This window comes from Macaca fascicularis, chromosome 1 (assembly GCF_037993035.2).
Source record: "Macaca fascicularis isolate 582-1 chromosome 1, T2T-MFA8v1.1".
NCBI classification, from domain to species: Eukaryota; Metazoa; Chordata; class Mammalia; order Primates; family Cercopithecidae; genus Macaca; species Macaca fascicularis.
Window position 1 is genome coordinate 62,370,877 of NC_088375.1, and position 19,708 is coordinate 62,390,584.

At 40.5% G+C, this 19,708-nt stretch overlaps 1 protein-coding gene across 13 annotated transcripts in view; it reads left to right on the forward strand.

Moving 5' to 3' along the window:
• The window catches only part of MDM4 (MDM4 regulator of p53), a 53,456-nt gene extending 39,139 nt beyond the window's left edge, over nucleotides 1–14,317 (forward strand). For 7 of the 13 annotated variants that reach the window (XR_012431936.1, XR_012431935.1, XM_045395650.3 and 4 more), the window contains 4 exons: nucleotides 2,000–2,160; nucleotides 3,747–3,896; nucleotides 6,013–6,093; nucleotides 8,659–9,268. Coding sequence is in view for 6 of the 13 variants with exons in the window: in XM_045395650.3 (XP_045251585.2) it covers nucleotides 2,000–2,160; nucleotides 3,747–3,896; nucleotides 6,013–6,093; nucleotides 8,659–9,228 (962 nt within the window). In the remaining 7 variants the exon portion in view is untranslated. Of the gene's footprint in view, nucleotides 1–1,999; nucleotides 2,161–3,746; nucleotides 3,897–6,012; nucleotides 6,094–8,658; nucleotides 9,452–11,683 lie in introns of those variants that run through there. The other 6 variants (XR_012431924.1, XR_012431937.1, XM_074033915.1 and 3 more) reach the window with 3 other exon arrangements.
• The last annotated feature ends 5,391 nt before the right edge of the window (nucleotides 14,318–19,708 follow it).

Genomic DNA, 19,708 nt, shown 5'->3' on the forward strand with positions numbered 1-19,708 from the left:
TTTTCTAAAATTAGTTTTTTGTTTTTGTTTTTCTTTTGGCGAAGATGTGTAAAATCATAAATTCCCCAGAGTCATTTTATGGCATGATGGCTTCTAGTCTAGGCATGTGGAACAATGGCAGGTTAAGCCTCTGGTTATATCCGAGAAACTTTGGCTGCTGAAGTTATTTTAAAAGCTTAAATTTAATTTGAATAAGTTTATCGTGCTAGATTGTTTTCTTTACATTTCATTTGAGCATAAACTGAATTTTGGTCTGCCTACTTTGTAACTATTCCAGTCTATATGATATTAAATGTGTAATTTTATTCCTTAATGCAAATCCTTGCTTATTTTATACTCAAAAGGCAATTTTAAGATTTATAAGAACATGGCTGGGCACTGTTAGAAAATCAAGGCTGGGCATGGTAGCTCGTGCCTGTAATCCCAGCACTTTGGGAGGCCGAGGCAGGAGGATTACTTGAGCTCAGGAGTTTGAGACCAGCTTGGGTAACATAACGAGATCTCGTCTCTACAAAAAATTAGCCCAGTGAAAAATTAGCTGGGCACGATGGTGTGCACCAGTGGTCCCAGCCACTCAGGAGGCTGAGATGGAAGGATCACTTGAGCCCAAGAGGTGGAGATTGCAGTGAACGGAGGTTGCAGTGAATCAATATCATGTCGCAGCACTCCAGCCTGGGCAACAAAGTGGCACCCTGTCTCAAAAAAAAGTTGGGGGCAAGGGCAGGTATAAGAATAGCCAATTGAAGGGGGGATATGTAGTTTGTGATGAAAATTTGAGAATAAATAATAGTATTTTTCAGGAAGACCTATCAGTAGAAGGGACAGAATTTTTATTTGTGGAAAGAATGACCTGTTTTCATTTCCTTCATAAGTTGTAGAGCTCGAGTAGGGAAGAATAACTTTAATATGGACCATTTCAAGAATTTGGTTTCTGATATTTTCAATAATGAATAAGTAGAAACATAATTGAAGTTTCCCTGGCCACAGATAAGCCTTTTAGTCAGCAATATTGACATAATTTATAAGTAAATAGGGTAACCTTATGTTCTGGCAAGGACCCACGTATTGCAGAAATTCTTTCACCATATGTACTTCAGCACACATTAATGCCCATGGTTGCTTTGGGCAGGCCTGATGTATTGGGAAGACGTAGAAGAGAATGAGAAAGTAAGAAAGGAGCAGCAGAGCACAACAAAAGACTGGAGTCTGGGAAAGAAAAGAATATCATGTGATAACAACAGACTTATGTTATTAGCAGCCCTCAGTGTCATTCAGATGTACAACGTGAGATCTTTTACTTGAAATAATGTGGGGTCTTAGTATTTGTGGTACGTCTAGATACTTAGCTCTAAGAGCCCATTGATCCAGCAAGGGTGTATGTACGTGTTTGGACAACCTAGAGTTTAGTATTTTATAGTGGTTGTTACCCACTAAAACATACGAATTATTGAGAAATGACCCAGAATATGTGGTATCAGTGAGATGGCCTGGACAACCTTGTGATCGCCTATTATGGTTTGTATTGCCTTGCTTTGATCTTAAGGGTTAAACCACTATGTTACCATCATTTGCATTGCTATTAATCAAACTATTATCAGGCACTATGTACTAGAGCAAGTAATTCTGTAGTTTATACATGGTAGGAGTGTTTAAAATGCCAGTAAATGACCATTTAGGAATTCTTTTAGAACAAGGTCATTGTTCAGATGCTTTTAGAGTCTTTTTTTTTTTCCTGTCTTCTCATAGAAGACAATGCTTTTAGAGTTTAGACTTGATAAACGATGATCTACTTGTAGTGTCATTACTTGCTAATGAAGCCTAAACAAGGGAGAAGATTTGAGCTCTACCACTAAGACAGATACTTGATTTCTGGTTCTTTCTTTCTTAGAACAGGAATTTCTTTTTACCTGTTTGATAAAGAAGTTTTAAGTATTTTAAAGGTAGTCTTGGTTATTATGTATTGTGCATAGTTATCATCCTTTTCATTTGACTTCTACAGATGGAGACTTAATTGAAAATTTAACCCAAGATGAGACATCTAGGCTGGACCTTGGATTTGAGGAGTGGGATGTAGCTGGCCTGCCTTGGTGGTTTTTAGGAAACTTGAGAAGCAACTATACACCTAGAAGTAATGGCTCAACTGATTTACAAACAAATCAGGTAAATTTCACATTTGAAGGGGAGTGTTTTTTTTTTTTCTTTTGAAAGGGTAACATTCTTGGTTACTCTTGACCACACATTATATTCTCTAAGAATTCTTATTTACTCCTATAGCGTTAAATACCATCTGTATGCATGTGATACCCAAATCTGTATCTCTAGTCCTTACCTCTTCCCTAAATGCCCAACTTCAGTTTCCAGATGCCTGTTTAACTAACAGCTCTACTTAGAGGATTTGACATTGAACAATTTCAAAATGGAGCTTTTGGCTGTGTGTAGTGGCTCATGCCTGTAATCTCTGGGAGTCTCAGCCTATAACACTGGGAGGCCGAGACAGGAGGATTGCTTGAGCCCAGAAGTTTGAGACCAGCCTGGGCAACATAGATGCCATCTTTACAAAAAATAAAAAATTAGCCAGGCGTGGTGGCATGTGCCTGTTTTACTATAGTAATAACTGATTCATCCCCCTCCTTCCTCACTTCCTGTCATTCTTCTTGTTCACTACATGTGTTTTGGATATACCAGGCTCCTTTCTGACCCTGTAGCCCAAAATTCCTTCCTTCCTCAGGCACCTTAAGTTTGTTCGTTACTCTTTCTGGAACTCTCTTCCTCCATATTATTTCTTTGCCTTCTCATGAGTTAGGACTCAATTCAAATGTAATTTCTTCAAAGAGGTCATTCCTGGCCCCTAAGGCTATTATGTTACACAGTTCCAGTAGGTTCCATTCACTTTTTGTTTTGGAGCTGTGTAGTTATAGGTGGTGGCCCTGCAAAACCATCCCCTAGTTAAAATAGCCTCCTCTCTAGCCACTCTTCTCTTTTATCCTATTTTATTCTCCATAGCACTTCTCACTTTGTAAAAATATTGCTATATTTTATATGTGTGTTGTGTGTTTACCACTGAAGTGTAAGGCCAGAGCTTTTGTATTGTTCACCACTTTTTCCATTACCTAGTACCTAGAACAGTATGTGGCACATAATAGGTATTCAGTGAGTATTTGTTTAATAAATGAATGAATATATAACAGTGGCAAAATAATAAATTGTCTCTTATGAATGTTGTAGAAAAGCATGTCATGAAATACTCATAGATGAATGCAGAAAGAAAGTTCTATATGGAGTTCAGAAAGTGTCAGGACAAAAGGTTTGGGTGACCATCAGTATTTCTCATATTTCTTTAATAAGCATCCTTGACATTTTGAGGGAAAGAGTATTTCAGAACTAATGGAATGTTTTCTAGCTTCTTAGAGTGTCACCTGTAGAAGGGAATTTAGGGAACAGATTCTATTTACTTGAGCAACTACAAGTCCTTACCTTTTAAACTTTTCAGAACTGTTTCTCAGGTGTTATACCTGATTGAGTGTTAAAAGAGGAAAGTCCATGCCTGGCATTATATCCATCCATTAGTTTATCCATAGTAGGTGTCAAGTAGATATGTGTTGAATGAATACATGTCCACTGAATAAAGGCAAGATGTTCTTTGGCGATGTAGTGTGACAACATTGAGTTTTGGGTTCATTTGTGTTGTTTCAACATGTCTGATAAACCTCTGAATACAGAAACTCATGTTTGTTTTTTTCTGTTAGGATGTGGGTACTGCCATTGTTTCAGATACGACAGATGACTTGTGGTTTTTGAATGAGTCAGTATCAGAGCAGTTAGGTGTTGGAATAAAAGTTGAAGCTGGTGATACTGAACAAACAAGTGAAGAAGTAGGGAAAGTAAGCGACAAAAAGGTATGTTGTGGAAAAATTCCATGTTGATTCTGTTTGTGTGCTCATAGTATAATCTGTTCAGATCTCTTTGTATCTCTTTGTACAACAGATTGCTTACATAATCCCCTTTTTAACTTTAATTAATTTTTCAGTGCAATTTTAAGATTCACATTAAGTGTTAAGTTAACCAGGGCTGCCTTAAAAGCCCCTACTTAGTCAAAAGCAGTAAGCTATTCTTTTTTTCCCCTGCTTATAGCAACTAGCTATCTTTTTTCTCCCTTTGCTAACAAGGTAAGGTGCTAATCAAGCTTGTCCAACCCACAGCCTGTGAACCACATGCGGCCCAGAACAGCTTTCAATCAACACAAATTCATAAACTTTTTAAAAACATTCTGAGTTTTCTTGTGATTTTTTTTTTCCTTTTAGCCCATCAGTTGTCATTAGTGTTAGTGTATTTTATGTGTGACCCAAGACAATTCTTCCAGTGCGACCCAGGGAAGCCAAAAGATTGGACATCTCTGTTCTAAATGAACAGCAGTCTGTAGGAGAAAACTTATTTCTTGGAAATCTTGATAGCTTCCATAGCCATTTTATACCTAAATGGAAAGATAAGATTATTTCTTTGTAGCTATTTTAGAGTTAAAATAGTAGAAAAGAGGGGAGATTGAACTCTGAGTACATATGGTATGTACTCATGAAGTACTCATACATATAGTGTGTACTCATGTACAGATGAAGAGTCATATAGGCAACTTGCTCAAGACTCAGAAGAAATTGGGGAGGAGATCCAGTGGCCAGGATGTAGAAGAGTGCTGGTAAACATCCATTGAATAAATACAGCAAAGAAAACCAAACCTAAATTGGGTCATCTTTTTTATTTATTTAAGGGATTTTCATAGGAATTTTGAGTTCCTGAAGGATACCCTAGTATATTCGTTGTAGTCAAATGGTGCTTGGGTTCTCTTAGACTAGTTATATGGGTAGCATTAGAAGGAATGCAGGTGGCTTGAATTAAGACAAAAGTGACATTTGGAAACTTTATTTATTTTTGAGATGGGATCTCACTGTTTTGCCCAACCTGGTCTTAAACTTCTTAGCTCAAGTGGTTCTTCCACTTCAGCCTCCCAAGTAGTTGGGGTCACAGGCATGTGCAACCATACCTGGCCTGGGAAACTTTTATAGAGACAGATGGGACTTAAAATACTTGACCATTTTTGAGAAGGTTGCTGTACAGAGGTTCATAATGGTTTCATAATTGGTTTTATTCCTTTTATTGGACCACAAAACTAGGGCTTTAAATTTTTAAATTCTAAATTTTAAAATTAAGAACACTCCTCACTTTTGAAATGGACTTTTTTTGTTTGTTTCTGTTTATATGGGCATGTTTTTATAGGACACCAGAGTATCACATAACTGGTTTTACTTTTGAATGTGAAAAGTAAAATTTTAAAATATTTTGTTTCATTTTTCCTGTCTGCTTGGATAAAAATTTTCATGTTTAACAATTTGGAGCTTTTCTACTCTGAAGTTATTTATTTATTTATTTATTTTTAAATTGTTTTAGAGACAAGCTCTTACTCTGTCACCCAGGCTGGAGTGCAGTGGTGAGATCATAGCTTACTGCAAGCTGGAACTCTTGGGTTCAAGCAGTTCTCTTGTCTCAGCCCCGAAGTAGCTGGGACTACAGGTGTGCACCACCACACCTGGCTAATTTTTTAAATTTTTTGTAGAGACAGGGTCTTGCTTTCTTGCCTAGGCCAGTTTCAAACTCCTGGGCTCAAGAGATCCTCCTGCCTTGGTCTCCCAAAGTGCTGAAATTATAGGAACCTGGCTGTAAAATAGCCACCATGCCCAGCTATTTTCTCTAAAGTCATAAATACGGGCATCTTCTCTCTTCTGAATGCAAAATTTATTTGGTAACCCTTCTGGGTGCTTTTCTCTCGTTTGTGCTACTACTGAAATGCCAACTAGATGTACAGAATAATGTGTTTGGTCTTGCATTTAAGCTGTCTCCTTAAGTGCTAGAGATAGGAGCAGAATGTGAGTTTTAAATTGAAGCAGTTGTCTTTTTTGCTTTTAGGTAATTAGCTTCATCTGAAACAAGTAAACATTACTAATGAGATTTTTGCCTTCACAGGTGATTGAAATGGGAAAAAATGATGACCTTGAAGACTCTAAGTCCTTAAGTGATGATACTGATGTAGAAGTTACCTCTGAGGTATGAATCTCTAGCTAAAGCTATTATGCACCAGTCCCATCTTCAGATGATGTAATCCCAGCAGTTCATTTGTGTTGAAGAGTGCTGCTTTTCCCCCCATTTCTGTCTCCCTTGCATAGTTGCTAAGTAGTGATGATTTCTTTATGTCTTTTAAGAGGTTTTTATTAGAACTTAAGAAGAGAAAGGGATAATTTGATCTTAACCTCTCCCTACCTTGAAAAGGATGAGATAAATGCCTCTGTGTGCCTTTCTCCCTGCCATCAAATCTCTTTGGAGACACAAAGTTATTCAAAATAGTCCTGCCCTGCTTTCCCTGACTCAACACCTCTCTGCAATCCAAAGACAGACCCATAGGCTATCTAAAATTGTTTGTTGAGTATAAAAATAATATTGTCATTGTTTTCTTAAAAAGAAGCAGATGGAAAACAGCTTCATTTCCACACAGATTAGTATTAATGGAGGACTATTAAAGAAGATTTGATATTCCGCTCTTAGGTTAATAGGGATGGATTTGTCATTAGTTGACAACTGAAGTCTAGACCCAAATGTATACCTTGCTTTTTTCTTGCTATTTCCCCATGTTTCTTTTAGCCTTGCCACAGGTAACACACTATGGGAAAAAGGTTGGTGGAGGAAGGGTAAGAAGGGGATTTTACATTTTACTGCTTGAAAAGAGAAACATTTTTAGGTTGTTGCTGGTGTTGATCCTTCCCCTAATCCCACCACACCACTGTTGACCATTATGGTAGTTCATTGCCCATTATCTGTGTGTAGCTTAGTAATAAAGTGAAATATATTGGTCCAGTAAGTGTTCTTGACCATAATACAAATAACAGAGATAAAAGTTTCCATCTGTTTTTTTGAGATGGAGTTTCACTCTTGTTGCCAAGGTTGGAGTGCAATGGCACAATCTCGGCTCACTGCAACCTCCGCCTTCCAGGTGCAAGTGATTCTCCTGCCTCAGCCTCCCGAGTAGCTGAGATTACAGGCATGTGCTACCACGCCCGGCTAATTTTGTATTTTTAGTAGAGATGAGGATCTCCATGTTGGTCAGGCTGGTCTCGAACTTCTGACCTCAGGTGATCCGCCTGCCTTGGCCTCCCAAAGTGCTGGGGTTACAGGCATGAGCCACCACTCCTGGCCATGTTTCCATCTTAATCAGACTTCTGTGACTACTTGGGCACAGAAAACCTATTAAGCAAATGGACTGTATTTCATCAAATCAAAGATGCCATTGAATTTAATAAGCCCTATTTTATGTCCTACTAAGAAAAAGTGGTGTAATTTAAACTATGGCACACCATCAGTCACGAATTCCAAATCTTTACGAAGTTCCTTGGATTATCTGTATAGCATTTTAAATGAGATTGGAAGATCTTAGACTGGCAAGAGTGTTTTGAGGCCGTCTGGAGTCAGTTTAACACATGGTTGTGCCCTGGCCTCTCAGTCTGGACAATTGAGTTATGACTTCTAGACTTAAAGTGCTTGGCCTTTGACCTGAAAGTAATCAAGTTCAGCTTATGTGAAATCATTGATCCTGTCAAAGCCAGGCAGTTAACCACATTAAATATTCTTACTTGTTCTTACATTAAATATTCTTACTTGTTTTGTAGCTATTTTTGAATTAAGCAAAGCATTTAAAATTGATTGAGATCTAGTATCTCCTAATTTGAATATGGAAAAGTAGGGAAAAATTACTTGACATTCAAGGACAAGAACATTTATTTTTCAGAGGGCATGATTTAGGCATGCAATTATACCTATCATCCTGGGTACAATGAGAGTGCATGAGTAAATTTAGTAGTTTTCAAATCTCATCTGTTTTAGCTGTCTTTTTTGCCAAATTTTATAATACTTGCTATTAGTGTAGAAAACAATGACAGTCTTCGTTCTTCAGCCTCTTGCCCGATAAAGGAGTAAGTTGTGCAAAAAAAAGTAACTCCAAAGAAGCCCATAAGGTACAGCAGACAATGTAAATTTCACTGAGATGAGGTAGAAAGCCAGAATAATTTAACTTTCTTAAAGATAGCTATATCAGGCCGGGCGCGGTGGCTCAAGCCTGTAATCCCAGCACTTTGGGAGGCCGAGTCGGGCAGATCACGAGGTCAGGAGATCGAGACCATCCTGGCTAACCCGGTGAAACCCCGTCTCTACTAAAAAATACAAAAAACACTAGCCGGGCGAGGTGGCGGGCGCCTGTAGTCCCAGCTACTCGGGAGGCTGAGGCAGGAGAATGGCGTAAACCCAGGAGGCGGAGCTTGCAGTGAGCTGAGATCCGGCCACTGCACTCCAGCCTGGGCGACAGAGCAAGACTCCGTCTCAAAAAAAAAAAAAAAAAAAAAAAGCTATATCAGATTTTGGCTCGAATATAGCAGTTGTGGCACTATTGGTGTAAAACTTCCAAAGACTTTCCTTCATGTGGCTATAGAATTTGTTCAAATCCTAGGCTAGATCACTGGTGTGAAATAGCTTAGTGAGAGGATGTGAATGAATTTGGCCTCCTTTCCTTTTTCTCAGCATCATATTAACCCCCTGAGTATTAATTGGCTTCGCTTGTCTTTGTAGGACGAGTGGCAGTGTACTGAATGCAAGAAATTTAACTCTCCAAGCAAGAGGTACTGTTTTCGTTGTTGGGCCTTGAGGAAGGATTGGTATTCAGATTGTTCAAAGTTAACCCATTCTCTCTCCACATCTGATATCACTGCCATACCTGAAAAGGAAAATGAAGGAAATGATGTCCCTGATTGTCGAAGAACCATTTCGGCTCCTGTCGTTAGGCCTAAAGATGTGTATATAAAGAAAGAAAACTCCAAACTTTTTGATCCTTGCAACTCGGTGGAATTCTTGGATTTGGCTCACAGTTCTGAAAGCCAAGAGACCATCTCAAGCACGGGAGAACAGTTAGATAACCTTTCTGAACAGAGAACAGATACAGAAAACATGGAGGATTGCCAGAACCTCTTGAAGCCATGTAGCTTATGTGAGAAAAGACCACGAGACGGGAACATTATTCATGGGAGGACGGGCCATCTTGTCACTTGTTTTCACTGTGCCAGAAGACTAAAGAAGGCTGGGGCTTCATGCCCTATTTGCAAGAAAGAGATTCAGCTGGTTATTAAGGTTTTTATAGCATAATGGTAGTAGAACATAAAAATGCGTGTCTTCAATTCACTTACACATTGTTTGAAAATCAGTCCTTTATTTAATTTTATTTCCTACCTGTCAGAATGTTCTTAGGCATCAAAATCCGAGGTAGCTGTAGGAAAAATACTGGAGCTAACAATGAAGAACAGAAGTAATCTGATTAGTCAAATTATGAAGTGCCGTGGATTACTTTATGCAGCAGTCAGGTACATAGGTAGGTGAACCCAAAAGAAAAACTCTTGAAAAACAAGAGATTTCTTCCATGCACATTTACAGTGTTGAGGTATAATTAACATGATAAGGTGTTTCCTTGTAACGAGTTGTAGAAATCTGAGTAACCACCCAAAAAAAGCAATAGAATGTTTCTGTCACCCCAAAATACTCCCTTCTGCCCCTTTTCAGACCTTCAGCTATTTCAAGGCTCTCACCCTAGATTCGGTTTTTTTTGCACTTTTTTTTTCGAGGATATAGGGGAGGTGTGGGGTGACAGGGTCTGTCTTGTTCTGTCTCCCAGGCTGAAGTGCAGTGCAGTGGTATGATCATGGCTCACTGCAGCCTTGGTCTCCTGGGAATAAGTGGTCTTCCCACTTCAGCCTCCTGAATAGCTGAGACTGTAGACTAGCATAACCACACTGGCTAATTTTTTGTGGAGATGAAGTCCCACTGTGTTGCCCAGGCTGGTCTCGAACTCCTGGGCTCAAACAATCCTTCCGCCTCAGCCTTCCAAAGTGCTGAGATTATAGTCATGAGCCACCTAGTCTGGCCCTTTTGCAAGACTTTAATCCGACATCTAAATTTTTGAAATTTAAGTACTTACAAAGGATATACTATCCAACATATTGCATATTATATATGTGCTTTAAGGTTTTTTTTTTTTTTTTTTTTTTTGAGAGACAGGGTCTCACTTTGTCATCCAAGCTGGAGTACAGTGGTGCAAACATGGCTCACCTCCTGGGCTCAAGTGATCTCCAGCTTCAGCTTCCCTCACAGGCATTTACTGTCTCACCCAGTTAAATAAAAAAATTTGTAGACAGCGTCTCATTATGTTGCCCAGGCTGGTCTCGAACTCTTGGGTTTAAGTGATTCCCCTGCCTCAGCCTCCCAAAGTATTGGGCTTATAGCCATAAGCCACTATGCTTGGCTTAAAGATATTTTTATGAAAGCCCTGGGGCAGATTTAGCTGATTATAGAAAAAGTCCTGTCATATAAACTGGCAAAGCCTGTTCTCAGTTTAATTAGCCAAATCAGACTTAACTTCAGTCAGAACATGTCTTGGTTTTCATTCAGATAAATGCACAAACATACTTCTCCAGCGCAGCCTTCAGAAGGATCAGTTCCTTTTTTTTTTTTTTTTTTCCTTTCTAGACAGGATCTTGCTCTGTCGCCTAGGCTGGAGTGCACTCGCACAATCACAGTTCACTGCAGCCTCGACCTCCCAGATCCAAGCAGTCCTCCCACCGAAGCCTCCCAAGTAGCTGGGACTATAGGTGCGTGGCACCATGCCCAGCTGATTTTTGTATTTTTTGTACAGATAGCATTTTGCCATGCTGCCCAGGCTGGTCCCAAACTCCTAGCCTCAAGCAACTCTCCTGCCTCAGCCTCTCAAAGTGCTAGGATTATAGTCCTGAGCTGCTGCCCCCTACCCTCTTTGCCTCTTAGGAGTCATTTAGATTTTTTTTTTATCCTTTTGTTTAGTGCCTCTGGAGCTGCTTGCACCATCTTTAAGTTGGTTTCCATAGAGTTATGAATGTATCCTTACCCCGTGGGAAAATGTTGGTGTATTCTCAAGGGTATGCATGTGTCATTTTGGAGACCAAGGCCCTAGAACTGTCAAACTTAAGGATCGTAAAAATCACGAGGGTTGCTTGTTAAAAATGCCCAAACCCCCCGAGACTGATCCCTGAGATCTGGACCAGGAATTTGCATTTTAACAAGTGTTTCTGGAATCTCTATGCAAGTTTTATACAGAACATGCTTTTGGAATTCTTGCCTTAGACAAGAGTGTCCAATCTTTTGGCTTCCCTGGTCCACATTGGAAGAAGAATTGTCTTGGACCACACATAAAATACACTAACACTAGCAATAGCTGATGAGCTTAAAAAAAAAAAATTGTGGGCCTGGTATAGTGGCTCATGTCTGTAATCCTGGCACTTTGGGAGGCTGAGGCGGGTGAATCACCTGAGGTCGGGAGTTCAAGACCAGCCTGACCAACACAGAGAAACCCCATCTCTACTAAAAATACAGAAAATTAGCCGGGCATGGTGGCACATGCCTGTAGTCCCAGCTACTCAGGAGGCTGAGGCAGGAGAATTGCTTGAACCTGGGAGGTGGAGGTTGCGGTGAGCTGAGGTTGCGCCATTGCACCCCAGCCTGGGCAACAATAGCAAAACTCTGTCTCAGAAAAAAAAAATCTCATAATGTTGTTGTTTTTGTTTGTTTGTTTTAGAGACGGCGTCTCACTCTGTTGCCCAGGCTAGAGTGCAATGGCACGATCTCTGCTCACCGCAACCTCTGCCTCCTGGGTTCAAGTGATTCTGCTGCCTCAGCCTCCCAAGTAGCTGGGACTACAGGCACATACCACCATGCCCAGCTAATTTTTGTATTTTTAGCAGAGATGGGATTTCACTATGTTGGCCAGGCTGGTCTCAAACTCCTGACCTCATGACCCACACCCCTCGGCCTCCCGAAGTGCTGGGATTTTAGGCGTGAGCCACCGCACCCAGCCAAGTTATAATTTTTAATAAAACTTAAGAAGAATTAAGCATTTTACTTATGTTTATAGATATTTGATCTTAATTTGGCACATCATTGTCCACGAAAGAATCCTCTTATGCTACTCAGCTTTACTCCTGTTCCTGCTTGCTCACCAGGGTTTTTCACTGCTTCTGTTAGCACTAAGTACTTAGGCGATCCTAAGCTATGTTCTTGAGCCGAATTTCATCTTCACTTGTAGGAAACTTTATTTCTTTTCTTTTTTTTTTTAAATTTGAGATGGAGTTTTGCTCTTGTCGCCCAGGCTGGAGTGCAGTAGAGTGCTTGGCTCACTGCAACCTCCGCCTCCCAGTTTCAGATGATTCTCCTGCCTCAGCCTCCCAAGTAGCTGGGATTACAGGTGTGCACCACCATGTCTGGCTAATTTCGTATTTTTAGTAGAGATGGTTCCACCATGTTGGTCAGGCTGGTCTCGAACTCCTGACCTCAGGTCATCCACCCACCTTGGCCTCGCAAAGTGCTGGGATTACAGGCGTGAGCCACAGTGCCCAGCTTAAACTGTTTTCGTGATCTGTTTTTGATTTTGTTCTTTTTTCCTTGCCACTGCGGTACAGATTTTTTTTACTCACTGCCACTAAACTAAAGCAAGGCATAGTTTATATGTGAAGTGTTCAGAGTTTACTGCTATAAGGAAACTTCCTAATACTGACATTCACCTTTTAGCTGTAGTTATTGGGACCATGTGCTCTGGTTTTCTGGAGACTGCCAGTTTGCTCCCTTCTGCATCCCACCTGGGTTGTTTCTGTCTGTCCCCTTTCACTTTCAAATGTCTTCATTTGGATGTTAAATTATATGGTCACCTAGTTATAGGTAAGCCATGCTCGAGTTGAAATCTTGATAGTGAGGAAAGATCTGTGTCATTGGAGCTCATTGTTTCTGCTGCAATGTGCCATAGACTATGCATAATGAAATCATACCACATTACCATCAGAATTCTTGTTTTAGTTGTCATTTAAATTAATATTTATGATTGTTATCTTGGGCAAAAAGTTTAGAGCAGAGATGACAAATCATTAGAACAACGATGAATTTCAGTATTATGGCTAAAAAGTTCCTCTGTCTCAATATTAACTCACTCTCCTTGCAGTGTACTTAACAGTAATTGGTATGCTTTTTTATTTAATGCTTAAATCAGACTTTATAAAAATCTTAAACCAGGCCTTTAATATGGTATGCCATTTCGCCAGTCTACCAATGGAATAGTATGGGCTTCTAATCCTAGGCTTGTACAATGGATTGAAGTTGAGCCATGCCAGCCTCTGCACTGCCACTAATTTGTGTAATACAAGATTGAGTCACTGCCAAGCATTTGAAATATGCGGTTGTGTTTTAATTATAATTTATGTATAGTTAGATGTATGTAATGCATTGTGTGATATTATTTGGTTTGTAAGAATTTATTTTTAAGGGTCACGGCCATTTGTAATATTTTTTGTGTGTGTAAATTCAATGCAATGTTGGCTCCCTTGAAAAGTAACTGATATATTGGTGCATGTTCTTCTGTTCCATAATACAAAGCTATGTAATGTTACCTCTTGACTCACTTTTGAAAGGAAGACAATTGTTACTGAGATATTTGAATTTTTTCCCCTCAGAATTATGTGAATTTCTGATATATGGCTTTAGATACTGTGAATCTGTTTTCCATTTAGTCAGTTATCTGCTTAAATTGTTCAGAATTACATCCTAAGGAGCAGTTTGTTCTGATGGTTCTCCCACTCATGAGTGTGCATGTGTGCAAGCACGTTTTGATCCTGATGCTACCTTTGCTAAAAATGGCTATAGATTAGGAACTAGCTATGTTTTTAGAATCTGCACTTCAAAGATAAAGGAACCAGTAAGCTCTCTCATGTACCGAACCTGAAATGTATAGTGTTTACAAATGTCTGGAATTTTGCACTGCCATAGGGAATGTTAAGGTTACTTGGCTGGAATTTATCAGACTGTGAGTAAACAAGTTGAAGTTTAACAGATGAGGGGGAATATTGAGGCCCCTAAGGCTAAACAAAATAATCAGTGTCTGAGATAGTGGTTGATGTGGCTCCCCAGGCCTAATTTGGGAACAGTTTTTCCTGATTGCTTTGAGAAGTACTTTGTGTTGACAGAAATTTTCATTTTGCTTGCCATTGCTATATTCTCCCTTTATAGGAGCCACCGGGCTTCTTTGCTTTTGTGGGAAATGTCCCATTAGCATTTCAGATCTTTTGATATGCACTAATGCTGTTATTGGTAATGCTGTTATTGGTGAATATAGCATAGTTAAATAAACTGTTACAGTAAATCTACACTTGGATTTACTGCACCTCTACCAGTAGCCTTTTGAATGACTGAAAGTGTTACAGAAAAAGAGGCATGTCTGCAGAAAGAGGTAGCTAATATTTTTTGGTATTTTATCTGAAATCCAACATGCTGCTTCCCTACAGGTTGTTTTCCTTCTTACGATCCTCATTGAATCCCCTCTGGGAGCACAGGACAGTTAGTAGAACTCTCCATTTCTTTTCTTTTCTTTTTTTTTTTTTTTAAAGATGGTGTCTCTCTCTGTCGCCCAGGCTGGAGCGCAGTGGCGCGATCTCGGCTCACTGCAACCTCTGCCTCCCGGGTTCATGCCATTCTCCTGCCTCAGCCTCCCTAGTAGCTGGGACTACAGGTGCCTGCCACCACGCCCAGCTAAGTTTTGTATTTTTAGTGGAAACAGGGTTTCACCAGATTAGCCAGGATGGTCTTGATCTCCTGACTTTGTGATCTGCCCGCCTCAGCCTCCCAAAGTGCTGGGATTACAGGCGTGAGCCACCACGCCTGGCCGGAACTCTCCATTTCTTAAGGTGAAGAGGGTCAAGGATACCTAAAAAGGGTCAAATAATGCTAGAAGAGCAATTCTTCTTTCAGAGCAGTTGCTGTAATTTGGCAAATGCTTTATCGAAGATTGATATTAGGTTAGGGGCGGTGACTCAATGCCTGTAATCCCAGCACTTTAGGAGGCCAAGGTGGGTGGATTGCCTGAGCTCAAGAGTTCGAGACCAGTCTGACCAGTATGGTGAAACCCTGTCTCTACTAAAAATACAAAAATTAGCCGGTTGTGGTGGTGTGTACATGTAGTCCCAGCTACTCAGGAGGTTGAGACAGGAGAATCACTTGAATCTGAGAATCACTTGAATCACAATCTCTGGCTTGCAGTGAGCCAAGACCGCACCACTGCGCTCCTGCCTGGGCGACAGAGCGAGACTCAGTCTCAAAAAAAAAGAAAAAAGAAAATTGACATTTATCATTATAACAGCTCTCTGAAGGCATTTTTTTTAACAGTCAAGTACTGATATCAACAGACAAATATTTCTGATCAGATCGTCCCTGTCAACAGAGTAGCAAATGTGGTTTCATAAAGTGGGAAGAAAACAGCATGTTAAAATAACTTTTTGGGAGACTGATTTGAGTAATAATAAAACTCTGGTCTCCCTTAGAAAAAACCCTTTCTTCCACCTTTACTGTGTCATTTATATCCCCTTAGTTCAAAGTTGTTATCTTATTTCTGGATATTGCTTTTATACCAAAGACCCTTATCAGTCCTTGTAACTACAGTATCTTTAGATAAGATTCCTCTTCCCAGGGAAAGAGGGAATGTTTCTGTTGCAGAGTTAGGCAGTAGATGGGAAGCTGTGATGGCAGAGCTACTATCTAATAAAGTGACAACTCGTAGTTGAGGCTTCCTTTTTGTGTGTGATGGGGGATGGGGAAGTTAGCTCCCCTGTTGTCTCAGCACTAAGAAATTGAGGTCAGGCCAGGCGCAGTGGCTCACTTCTGTTATCCCAGCACTTGGGCGGCCAAAATGGGCAGATTGCTTGAGCTCAGGAGCTCAAGACCAGCCTGGGCAACATGGCGAAACCCTGTTTCTACCAAAAATACAAAAAATAACTGGGCACGGTGGGTGCACGCTTGTTGTCCCAGCTACTCAGGAAGCTGAGGTGGGAGGATTGCTTGAGCCTTGGAGGTGGAGGTTGCAGTGAGCTGAGATGGCACCACTGCAATCCAAGGTGGGTGACAGAGACCCTGTCTCAAAGAAATTGAGGCCAGACTTCCTTCTAACATGATTATTTTTTTCTCTGTAGTTTGCCTCATTTTTTCACTTCCTTTTCAATGAGAATCGAAGTGTTTCTTTTGGGGTTTTTTCTTCCCCCTTTAAAAATCAACAGGAAATATTTCAAAGGATGGATGAAATGCTTGGCTTCCTCAGCACTTGGCAAGGTAGACCTCATAGCAACCTCTGAATATGACTTTCTTTAGTCTCTAGCTGTGCACTATTAAGTGCCTCTTGGGGTGGAGGTAGAGTAAGTATTGAGTGCCAGTCTTGACCTCCATATGCCTCAGTTTTTCGTATCTATAAAAAGCAGTACACGTACCTACCCTTCTACCTCATAGTTTGTTGCGGGGATTCAATATGGGAGAGCAACTTTGAAGCCTGTTAATATCCTTGAAGAGATCTAAGAACTATTATGCTCTTGGTGTACCAAGCTCTGGGTATATATTCAGAATACCTCATGTTCTGGAAGCTGAGCACAAGCTCTCCTTTATTGCCTGCCTGGCAGAGCCTGTTTGCTTACTGCAAGCCCTTTTACCCATGCTTCTAGTTTAGGTATTCTTTCTTTGATATGAGGCTCTTGACTAGAAAAGAGTTCTTTCTCTAGGTGTTCTGAGAGAAGTTTGTAAATTTGGATAGTACATTCTATCCTGATAAAACCATCTTGCTGTGGTCTTGATGTACAAAACTTTTTTCTTTTCTTTTCTTTTTTTTTTTGAGACAGTCTCAGTCTGTCGCCCAGGCTGGAATGCAGTGGCGTGATCTTGGCTCACTGTAAGCCTCTTGGGTTCAAGCGATTCTCCTGCCTCAGCCTCTCAAGTAGCTGGGACTACAGGCGTGCACCATCACACCTGGCTAATTTTTGTATATTTAGTAGAGAAAGGGTTTCACCATGTTGGCGAGGCTGGTCTTGAACTCCTGACCTCAGGCGATCTGCCTGTCTTGGCCTCCCAAAGTACTGAGATTACAGGCGTGAGCCACCGTGCCTGGCCCAAAATGTCTCTTTCTACGTGCACTTGAGTAGGTGGCATAAAGTGCACTGCCCATATATAGAAAACATGCAGTTTTCCAAATGTTCCCGATCAGAGAGTCACAATCGAGAGCAGCAAATGTGGTTTCATAAAGTGGGAAGAAAGTGGCAATTTAAAATAACTTTTTGGGAGACTGAATTGAGTAATAATAAAACTTCAGTCTCTCACACACACACAAAAAATAACCTTTCGAATGTGGCCAGCTCACTAAATGAGGAAAGAGGAAGGCATTTTCTGCATTCTTGCCTAGTTTTCTTTATAAGCGCCATGAAATTAACAGCTGTCTTTTTGGTGTTTGCACTATGTAATGCTTTTAATACTTTTTAATTGTGCTTTTTTGTGTATTAAATGTTTTTCCTTTTGCCATTGTGTGTTGTCATTATTTGTGAAATAGGTAATTTTGTGTATATACAGTTAAATCTCATTGCTATTCTATCTTTTGGTCTGATAGACCAAAGATATAACAGAAAATTACTTCTGTTACTTCTTTGGGGGAAGTTAATGGACTTAAAATCAGCAGCATTGGATATTTTCCCCCACTTACCTTTTAGAGCAGTTGCCATGTTTATTTTCAGGGTCCCAATCCTAAAGAAATCCATCAAATTTTATCGAGTATTTTCTAACATTGAGCTTGTGGTTTTAAATTGTGGCTAGTATGAGAGGTACTGAGGGTTTGTCACATCATATGCATTGATCAGTTGGTATGCCTAGCATCTGCTAGGGTCTCTACTGGTGGTTCTTAAACTTTTGGGGATTATAGTCCTCCTTGAAAAGCTAATGAATCTCATGAAACCTCTTCTTAAAAAGTAGCACAATATTAAACATCAATTTCAGGGCTTCATTGAAGCCACTGATCCATGACCCTCAGGTTCTGTTCTTTGGAGGGATACCAAAGAAGAGTGAATGGGCTACAAAGCCTGGTAGCACATCGGCTTTTCAAAAGGTCATTCACTTGCAGCTAAAGCCATTAAGGTGAGTGAAACATCTGGCTAGTTGTCCTGAGCTTCGGTGGGGGCTGGATTACCATATAGTTGGTGCAGATTGGTGTGAACTGTATAGTTCTTGGGGCACTCTTCATAGGCTGCCATATAAATGATATCCTTTGGAGATATGTAATATATATCTGAGGAGGCCTTGGGGATGGGGTGGGGTGACTTTTTTTTTGAGACAGGGTCTTGTTTTGTCACCCAGGCTGAAGTGCAGTGGCGAGAGGTTCACAGCAGCCTTGATCTCCTGGCTGAAGCGATCCAGCCATCTCAGCCCCCCGAGTAGCTGAGACCACAGGCATGCACCACCATGTCTGGCTGGATTTTTTGTGTTTGAAGAGATGGGGTTTTGCCATGTTGCCCAGGCTGGTCTCGAACTCCTGGGCCCAAGTAATCACCCACCTCAGCCTCCCAAAGTGCTGGGTTTACAGGCGCGAGCCACCATATCGGGCCCCCAGTATTTTTAAAATGAAAACAAGGAGCATTAGAAACAATAATGAGGCCAGTTTCTTTGTCTACTTAAGCCTTTTCACATTTTGTACATGACCTCTATAAGGTACTCTAATGCAATTTCAACTGCATAACATGTTTCCTGGGGTTTTCCATCCTGCTCACCTTGAGTTCCTGGTGCTGTAGATGTATCATCTTTGTTGAATGTATTTTTGATACTAGAGGAAGAAGGCAAGCGGAAACTGGTAACTGAGCTTACAGAGTATTGCAGTTTTTTTTGAAGACAAGGTCTCGCTTTGTACCCCAGGCTGGAGTGCAGTGATGCAATCGACTCATCACAGCCTCAGCCTTTTAGGCTCAAGTGATAAGAGTCCTCCTCAGCCTCCTGAGTAGTTGGGACCACAGGCTCATGCCACTTCACCTGGCTAATTTAAAATATTTGTGTGTGTGTGTGAGGAGGTGTGGTCTTACTATGTTGCTCATGTTCGTCTAGAACTCCTGAGCTCAAGCGATCCTCCCACCTCAGCCTCCCAAAATGTTGTTTTTGCCTGGCACAAACTATTGTTAGTAGGTAAATTTCACATCAGTGCTTGTTTTGAGGGTTTGGGGTTTTTTGTTTGTTTGTTTTTGCTGGAGTTACACAAGTCCATCATATAAAGGTATGAAAAGAGTTATTGCTATTAGGAAAAATTCAAATCATTACAGGTTTGGGCTTACAGGGTTAACCTTGTGATGTCTGTCCCCAACTCTGAATTCATTTGATTAGTCCTCTTTAAAATAAAGGATTAAGTTCATTCAATATGTTAAAAACTTCAGCTGAATTAAATTTAAAGGAGTTTAGTAGAGCAATGAATGATTCGCGAATTGGGCAGCCCCCAGAATCAGCAGATTCAGAGAGACTCCAGGGATGTCTCATGGTCAGAACAAATTTATAGACAAAATAGGGAAGTGATGCAGAGAAATAGGCAGTGAGGTACAGAAACAGCTGGATTGGTTACAGGTTGGCGTTTGCCTTATTTGAACACAGTCTGAACACTCAGCAGTGTATGAGTGGTTGAAGTATGACTGATGGGATTGGCCAAGACAGCTATCGTTACAGGCACATACTCTTAGGTTTTCAGTCTTATCTGCCTATTAAGCTAGGTTACAGTTCATCCACAGGG